The 9,691-nt window shown below is 35.5% G+C and overlaps 1 protein-coding gene across 1 annotated transcript; it reads left to right on the top strand.

Annotated features, from left to right (window-relative positions):
* The first annotated feature begins 382 nt into the window (after positions 1-382).
* On the top strand, positions 383-9,500 carry timp2b (TIMP metallopeptidase inhibitor 2b). Its single transcript, XM_079379452.1, has 5 exons — positions 383-709; positions 5,202-5,302; positions 6,446-6,554; positions 6,667-6,791; positions 7,903-9,500. Exons 1-5 carry the CDS (start codon positions 589-591, stop codon positions 8,098-8,100), a joined length of 654 nt encoding a protein of 217 aa, XP_079235578.1. The 5' UTR covers positions 383-588; the 3' UTR covers positions 8,101-9,500.
* Positions 9,501-9,691: the final 191 nt, after the last annotated feature.

Raw genomic sequence — 9,691 nt, 5'->3', positions numbered from 1 at the left:
TTTTTTTTTTATGTAAGTACATAATAGTTAGTTTTTGAACTTAAATGTAGTTATGCATGGGCCTCTTTCCATCACAGGGTGAGTAAAATGGATAACTCTTATTATTATTATAATTTTAGAATGTGATCAGTAATTATGCTAGACATTAGTAACTGGTTTAATACAGGGAAGTCAGAGCTCACTGGAAGGTCAAGGGCCACCAGACGTCAGAGGCTCAGCATTACCCAATTCTCTTTCTGCAATACTGTCATTAATTCACAACGTTACTCATATTTTTCTCTGCTAACGTAGAAACAATGACAAAATATCAATAAACGACCTAAACAATGAGGGCGTGATGACAAAGTCGGGGGAAAAAGTCACATGCAGACTACAAATGGGCGGAGCTCAGATGCGAATAAAAAGCAGGGCCGTTCAGACTGAGCCCAGACTATCCTGACATTAGAGCCTTGTCATCAGGTTAGCACTTTCTCTCTTGTCAGTTTTTCGTCTCACCCTTTTGTGAAGTCCGCGTTTCAAAGGCAGCTGGTCTTTGGAAGCAACTTGATTTAGGAAATCCAGGACTCGTCTGTTTCTGCTCCGCTGAAGATGAGCCGCTCACGCTGTGTTCCTCTGCTGCTGTTAGTGCTCTGCGGAGCCGCAGAGTTTGCCGAAGCCTGCAGCTGCTCTCCTGAACATCCTCAGCAGGCGTATTGCAATGCGGATGTCGGTAAGATTCCATGATTTTAACTATTTCATATCCATAACCGTGTCTATATTAATACATTGTCGTGTGCGTATTTCTGCATGTCTAGACAGCATCTGGTAGCTTCTTTTAGCCTATTCTAAAAATATGGTAAACTTTTGTAGAGTTTCATTTGGACTGCATTCAGTAGTATTTCATGTCAAATGCCAAAGGATACCAGCAATTTTCGCATTTATATACGATTCAATTCATAGTGGACAGAACCACAGATTCTAATATCTCTGGCCTGGGGTCAGAATATAAAAAAATGTTTATGTGCTATATGCTGTTATTAATATAACAGGGCTCTCGAAAGAACATGTTTTCCATTTTGAAAACGGTGTAGCATTTAGCTTTGATTTTTCTTTCTTTTGATCACTTTACAGAGTCCTTGTGACTCGTTACATATACTTACAGTAACAGTAAACTATCCATAATTACTAACCCTATAGTAAGTGCATTAATTAATAGTATGCAATTTTTCTTGTGTTAATATTTCTAGATAATCCAGCTAATTAAATACCATAGAAATGAAAGGTACTTTATATGTCATTTGATTATTTTCTCACTTTTTAGAGCTTCATAGGCAAAAACTAAAGGATAAGATTATACAAATAACTGATGAGTCTTACATTATATAATAAGTGAGTTAAGCTCTGGTTTGATGAGTCACGTCCATAAGTCATTAGGAAATAATTTAACACACCTGTTCAATTATATGTAACAGTACATCAAGGTGTGACATTACTTGGCAACAATAAATAACCACAAAAACTAGCCTTCACACTATGTCTGAAGTTCTGCTAAGTTTTAACAAACACATCGTACTCTTTAAATTTGCATTATTCCCTTTATATTCATCACTTTAAAATGTAAATAACATAAAGCAGTCCTGTCCACTGCTGTTCAAATATGTAGGCTACCACTTTTCATACTTGGAAATATAATAATGTTGAAGTGATAGGAGAGGATCTTAGGCCTAATTTTAGCTTAATTGCGTCACTGTGTGTAACCTGCCTCTGTTCTGGCTGTGATGCTCTGACCTTCAGTGTCCCTTCAGTACTCTGCCATTACATGACCTGTGCATTTTCCATTGTTTGTAGTGGCCCTTTGATTAAGACCTCTTTCAACAGACTGATTACAGCTTCAAAAATTGTGAAAGTATTGCCACATGCTAGCAACATATTGTGGTTTGCCTTTGACTTTAGTTAGAGATCATTACATGACTTGCGATGGTGAGACTTGGGTTACTGGAGTCAGTCACGGTCATGGTGTACCCCAAAACCGCACACCCACCTATGCGTTTAGTGATTTGCTGAAAACAACATCTGGTGCCCACCACAGGAATTGGCAATCTCATTCATGTATGCAGCACCATGATGCTGGCTGGTTTTTAAATTCAACCTACACTCTTAGAAAGAAAGGTGCTTAAAAGGGTCTTCACAGCGATGCCATAGAAGAACCATTTTTGGTTCCACAAAGAACCATCTCTTTCTTACCTTTTTATAATCTGAAGAACCTTCTTTCGCCACAAAGAACTTTTGTGAAGCAGAAAGGTTCTTTATGGAACCGGTTAGACAAAAGGTTCACTCCTAAAAATAAAGGTGCTTCACGATCCCATAGAAGAACCTTTTTGTCTACATGGTTCCATAAAGAACCTTTAACATCTGAAGAACCTTTCTGTTTCACATAAGGTTCTTTGTGGCGAAAGAAGGTTCTTCAGATTATAAAAAGGTAAGAAAGAGATGGTTCTTTGTGGAACCAAAAATGGTTCTTCTATGGCATCGCTGTGGAGAACCTTTTGAAGCACCTTTATTTCTATGGCATCATGAAGCAGCTTTATTTTAGTAAAGTCGTTATATTTATTTCTACAATACAGAAGACAATAGTGTCATTATTCAGCTTAATTTAGTTCAATGTTTATTCAATTTATGTTCAATAACAGTGTTAATGTTGTAAAGTTCATCCAAGTTCAGTTCAGCTGTAAAGCAGCCCTACAAGGCAATGGTGTCATTATTCAGCTCAGTGTTGATTCAGTTCAGTTTAATAACAGTGTTGAACATATAATGACACCACAAACAATGACTCTCAGAAAAAAGTTGTGAGTTGTTAAATGTGCCGTTTTAACTTTTCCTGCAATAGATGTTTAGCGCTGACCCCTTAACATGTGTACGGTATCCCACATGACCTTCAGAGCCCGTAAATGAATAATGCTGAGGGCTCTCATTTCCCCTCACATACCTGGAGCTGAATACAGCACCCACACTGTGTCTGTATCTTCCACCTCGGTGAGGAATGAATGTGTGGAAAAGGAAGGCTGTGATTAAACCAGCATAAACCCTGTATGTGTGTGTAGTTACTGATGAGAGCGGCATGCCTCACTTGAGACTGGGATCCTGTGGGTGTATTTGGCATTCTGAATGTGTGGCCAATAGAAAAGACGCTCTGTGTTTGGGCCTAAATATGCGGACGGAATGTATGGGCTCTCTGAAAACTCCAGGATATAGTGGGGAAGTGTTTTATAGGGATATTTATTCTTTCTTATTCCTATACACTACCTTTTAAAAGTTTGGAGTCGGCAAGATATTTTACTATTTTTGAAAAAATTCTCTCCTGCTTAACAAGTCTGCATTTATTTGATGAAAAATACTGTAAAAACAGAAGGTACATTACAATTTAAAATAGCGGTTTTCTATGAATATATTTAAAAATGTAACTTATCCCTATATGATGAATTTTCAGCATCATTACTCCAGTCTTAAGTGTCACATGATCCTTGAGATGTTATTCTAATCTGCTGATTTGCTGCTCAAGAAACATTTCTTATTATTATCAATGTTGAAAACAGTTGTGCCGCTTCATATTTTTGTGGTAGCCTGTGATCATTCTTTTGGTAACACTTCATTTTAAAGGCATGCATATTACTAGCATATTGTAGTACTTATAAAGCACTTATGAATGAATAGATCCTACCCCATACCTAAAAGGTAACTACTATCTTACTAACTATTAATAAGCTGCAATTTAGGAGTTTGTTCAGGGGAAAACTCTTTAATAGTTAATAGTAAATATGTGTTCCCTATTCTAAAGTGTCGCCATTCTTTTTTCCAGGATTCTCTGATTAACAGAAAATTCTAAAGAACAGAATTAGTTTGAAATAGAAATGTTTTGTAACATTTATAAATGTCTTTAAATCAATTTAATGGATTGAGATTAATAAAAGTATTAATTTATTAAAATCTTACTGACCCAAACTTTGGGGAAAGTTACTTTTAAAAGTAATGCATTACAATATTGCATTACTCCCTAAAAAAGTAACTAATTGTGTTACTTTTTATGGTGTTACATTAATTTTGCATTACTTTTTCTCACCTAGGTTGGGCTTGCTAACCAAGAATACACACACACACACACAAATGTAATGTTTAATTAAAGTCGTTTTTGCTTATTTGCATGGTTGAATTGGACCATCAAAGGTCAGCAGTGAGATTAAATACATAAAGTATGTTTGTGTTATTCAACAGATTTAATTATTGTAGGTTTGCATCATAATCTGTTTTTGAGATGAAGTGAGATGAGCTAATGCACGTTCACATTTAGCCTAGAACTACAATAACCATCATGTTTACACTGCGCACACAACACTTCTACATTTACTCCAGATTTCTCTCAACATGGAAACAAGAGAGGTCAAAGAAAACAAAGCAACTTGTGTTATTTATTTGAAAAAGTAACTCAGATATTTTGGTGTAAATGTAAAAGTAATGTGTTTACCAGTTACTTGAAAAAAGTAATCTGATTACATAACTCAATTACATAAGTTACTTGTTATGCGTTACCCTAACATTATAGAAACCACATAGCAATGTTATAGAACCCTCTCAGAACATCCGAGCAACTGCATAGCAGCATGCTAACAACCTTTCTAATGCATAGCAATGCCTTAGCGAGGCACAGAACACCATGGAAACCACCCAGCAATGCTCTAGCAACCACCTTAGCAATGCGGAGTAAGCAGCACTCATGGAAAAGTCTAGTCTTTCAATGTCTGTTTTGTTCAAAGCATGTGATCCTGAGTTTGCTTATTAATGAAGAGATGAATTTGGACTGAGCATTTGGTATTTGTATGTCAGCAGGTCTATGGGGAACAGGCAGTGTGAGGGTGGAGATTAAAGCAGCAGGGCGAGTGGGGGGGCAAACTGCCTGCTAGAGTCAGACTGCTGACTGGCTTCCTGAATATCAGGCTGGGAGCACATTCCTCGCACTGCCCTCCACTAATCAAATACTCATGTGTCTCTATACACACAACACTCAGCACCTGTAGTGTAGAGCAGAATAACAGTAGCTAGATAAGTCATCTTACTCTGTAATTGAATGATAACACACATTTAGGCCTACAGTAGGGTAAAATGTGCAAGGAACATTTCAAGTTAAATGGTTTATATTTAAATGGGGTTTTCTCTCTTTGTTATTCCAGTCATCAGAGCCAAAGTAGTTGGACGAAAGGAGGTGGTCACAGGCAATGATGTCTATGGCTATCCAATCAAAATGATCCAATATGACGTCAAACAGATAAAGGTTAGTGGAGTATATCTGTTTTGTTGTTATCCATCACTTTCAATCCTACACTGATTTTATTTTCATGAAGTTAAACACAAAATATAATGCTATGTTGGCATTATGTCAGAATTACCTTAATTATGACATGTATACCGTTACTGAAATGCACCAAGTTGCAACATAGTCTTATTAGAAAAACATTTCTCCAAAAACGTACCTATATGTTTAATTTAATGCAGTTTCCAGCTCAAATGAACTCTAGTAGCAGTAAAACTCTAACTTTCATTCATTTTCAAACCAATTATAGTCACAAGGGCAGATTATTGATTAATAAAGACATATTTTTGCACATTCCCTTGCACAATTTTACACTATGACCTCAAAACAAAATTTGTAAACTAATACATTTTGACGTTTGCATCATTATCTCCTCATGTGTGGCTTTCTGGCATAGTAAACTTGCTTGAAAGCTCACCTGGTACAGCATTGCACTTACAAAAGCACTTAGGAATGGACCTGAGTTACAATAAAAGACCTCAAAGACTTGTAGACGCAAGCTAAAATAGCATGGTTGCTTCAGAAAATGTGTTTGTTTTTGTTAGGTTTAGTGTGGGGTTTAGTTTAGGTGGTAATCTATATACAAACACGATTAACCTTTTAGCACCACTCACCAGACATTTCATTTCCAAACTGCTGTGACACATACAACAACCATTGAAATGAAACATTGCTAGATTCAAGTTCATCTGTTTTGCATAAAACTAAATATGCTTTTAGCACTACTCACTAGACATTTCACTTTGACAGTGTCACGAAATGTGCAATAATCAACCTAAAATCATTTTGCCACAGGTGCATTTTTCTATGAATCTATGATCGACTTTATGCTAATGACTTCAAAACACTTAATAGCTACATAAATTATTATCTTTATTTTATAAATTCACCTCATAATATTTGCAAAATATTGATAAACAAAGACAGCATACCAAATCAAATTTTTTAACTATTAGCGCCACAAAGACTTTAATTGTTTTTACAAATCGTCATATTTTAATGACAGTAATTCCGACACATGAATGCAGATGTTTACAATGATAAACCAAAAGAAAAAGCCAAGAATCTGTATCTTGACTTTTCCATGCCATCTTCTTTCACTAGATGTTTAAGGGCCCTGATGGAGAGATTGATACCATCTTCACAGGCCCCTCCTCAGCTTTGTGTGGGGTCAATTTTGAGAGCAATGGCAAGAAGGAATACCTGATTACTGGTAAGAGTGAATTACTATGTTGTGAAAAATTGTGTTCAAGTAACAGCATTTACTTCTGTAAACGGTAAAAAGCGGTACCTTTATACTAACACCATTTCATTAATCTGCTCAGGTAATATGGATTCAAATGGCACATTGCGTATAAATCTTTGCGACTACATTGAATCTTGGGAGTCTCTGAGTATGATACAGAAGAAGAGCTTGGGTGAGCGCTACCAGATGGGCTGTGATTGCAAGGTATTTCTATCTATCTATCTATCTATCTATCTATCTATCTATCTATCTATCTATCTATCTATCTGTCTATCTATCTATCTATCTATCTATCTATCTATCTGTCTATCTATCTATCTATCTATCTATCTATCTATCTATCTATCTATCTATCTATCTATCTATCTATCTATCTATCTATCTATCTATCTATCTATCTATCTGTCTATCTATCTATCTATCTATCTATCTATCTATCTATCTATCTGTCTGTCTGTCTGTCTGTCTGTCTGTCTGTCTATCTATCTATCGCTGTCTGTCTGTCTGTCTGTCTGTCTATCTATCTATCTGTCTGTCTATCTCTCTCTCGCTGTCTGTCTGTCTGTCTATCTATCTATCTATCTATCTATCTATCTATCTATCTATCTATCTATCTGTCTGTCTATCTCTCTCTCGCTCTCTGTCTGTCTGTCTATCTATCTATCTATCTATCTATCTATCTATCTATCTATCTATCTATCTATCTATCTATCTGTCTGTCTATCTCTCTCTCGCTCTCTGTCTGTCTATCTATCTATCTATCATCTATCTATCTATCTATCTATCTATCTATCTATCTATCTATCTATCTATCTATCTATCTATCTATCTATCTATCTATCTATCTATCTGTCTGTCTATCTCGCTCTCTGTCTGTCTATCTGGCTGTCTGTCTATCTCTCTCTCGCTCTCTGTCTGTCTGTCTGTCTCGCTCTCTGTCTGTCTATCTGTCTGTCTGTCTGTCTGTCTGTCTTTCTGTCTGTCTGTCTGTCTGTCTGTCTGTCTATCTATCTATCTATCTATCTAGCTATCTATCTATCTATCTATCTATCTATCTATCTATCTATCTGTCTGTCTGTCTATCTGTCTGTCTGTCTTTCTGTCTGTCTGTCTGTCTGTCTGTCTGTCTGTCTATCTATCTATCTATCTATCTATCTATCTATCTATCTATCTATCTATCTATCTATCTATCTATCTGTCTGTCTGTCTGTCTGTCTGTCTGTCTGTCTGTCTGTCTATCTATCTATCTATCTATCTATCTATCTATTGTCTATCTTCACGTTCTCACAGCTCTTCTCCTCTTGTCTTTGTGCAGGTCGTCCAGTGTTCGATGATTCCCTGTTCCATTAATGACCCCACAGAGTGTCTTTGGACTGACTGGGTGCTGGAGGGAACAGTTCAGGGGACCCAGGCTCAGCACTACACCTGCATTAAAAGGAGTGACAGCAGCTGTGCCTGGTACCGTGGATCTGCTCCTCCTAAAAAAGAGTTCATGGACATTGAGGAGCCATAAGCGAGAACTCAGCTCGATCACTCATTCAGAAAACCCCCCAAACCACAGCTTACCTTACCTTAAACTCACACCTTAATTCTGCAAATGCATTCTAAAGCTGATGAAACCTGTCAAGAACGTGTTTGGATCACCCCAAATTCAAAAGAAAAAGATAATATAGTTGGTAATATTTTTGTATGAATGAATTAAAAGAAATAATGAATATTTTGCATAAAGAAAATAAAGTTTGAAAGAATATAAAAATGTCTGTCCTCCAGATTTCTTTTTTATTATAGTATTACGAATATATATTCTCAATATTGTATTACAGTATTTAGATAATAGAGAATTACAAACAAACTATTATGCTGGAAATATAATATATTTTTCTTTTGATTTTAGGGTGAATTATGAAGTAATTCTGTAGTATGACAGGATGGTTTGCATGTTAATATATCAAGTGAATCTTACCTCTAGTGTATTTTTTTACGACAGGCATAAAAGTTCTCTTAAGCACTTTTAGAACTTTGAGAAGTGTTTTTGTTATATCTTTGCTCTCCAATAAAGAGGAAATTGGTTGCAACATTGTTTTTCACTTCAGCACAGCTTGAGAAAAGAGATCTTGATATTTTATGTTGCAATTATTACTCTTACAATGCAATGCAGAAATGACAAAATTCTGTTGAAATTGTCATCATGGAGAAAAAAAAATACTCTTATAATTTGAGATACACTTTGGACATACTTGAGTAAACTTAACTTAACTATTGTTCTAAAATGGAGAAAATAGTAATACTAAAAATATAATTATAATAAAGTATAAAGTCAGAATCAGTAGGTTTACTTGATAGTGTACATCAGTGAATTGAATTCATGAGTGTGAAAGGAATGTAAATCACAAGTAAGATGTAAATTCTGTATTGTACTGTGCATGTAGCAACATACATAGATCTGGCAATGATGTATGTATTTTGTAATATATACAGGATTGTCTCATTTATATCCAAATCATGCGCTTTGAATGTGTCCAGAAAATGCTTTTTTTGTTGTTGTTTTTTTAAGTTAAAGTGATTAAATTAGTGAATGCTTTCATTTTATGACTCTGCATTATTCACAGCAAACTGTTATCTCTAGTAAGGCTTAGAAATGTTGTAGAAATTTTTTTTTGTTGTTTTTTTTTACCCATGATACGTTTTGTACATTTGTGTTCTTTCCCTTAATCCTTCGACAACTTTTTTTGAAGTAGTGAGAGATTTCCAGTGCTGGAACCACTGGGAAGACTTGTTGAGAACTAGCCTTTGCATGCCTTTTAAAGTTAATTAACTGGTATCATATTCGTGAATAAAGGAGCAGAAATGTCCAGTGAACAATTATTAATTTTCAGTGTCTGTTCAATAAAATATATGCAGCTGTATTCATTTACATGTGCCTTATTTTTACATATATGTTAGCTATTCATAATTAATAGTGATTGTACTACAGGGTCTGTAGGGGATGGGGGTTATGGTCTATAATAACCTTATTCAATCATTCATCCTATTTATTTATATTACAAGACCCTCTCATATGATGACCCCGCTTATGTATGACCCTCTTAAAAATATGCATAAAA

Source organism: Barbus barbus (assembly GCF_936440315.1).
Source record: "Barbus barbus genome assembly, chromosome: 3".
Lineage (NCBI taxonomy): Eukaryota > Metazoa > Chordata > Actinopteri > Cypriniformes > Cyprinidae > Barbus > Barbus barbus.
The sequence above is the reverse complement of the archived record's forward strand: the minus strand, read 5'-3'. Positions and strand labels throughout refer to the sequence as shown.

Bases quoted from the DNA above. Each gene is read 5' to 3' on its own strand.
- timp2b (XM_079379452.1), top strand. From the start codon at position 589: ATGAGCCGCTCACGCTGTGTTCCTCTGCTGCTGTTAGTGCTCTGCGGA. The intron at 5,303-6,445 runs GTTAGTGGAGTA...TTCTTTCACTAG, and splicing joins ATGACGTCAAACAGATAAAG to ATGTTTAAGGGCCCTGATGG. The intron at 6,555-6,666 runs GTAAGAGTGAAT...TAATCTGCTCAG, and splicing joins GAAGGAATACCTGATTACTG to GTAATATGGATTCAAATGGC.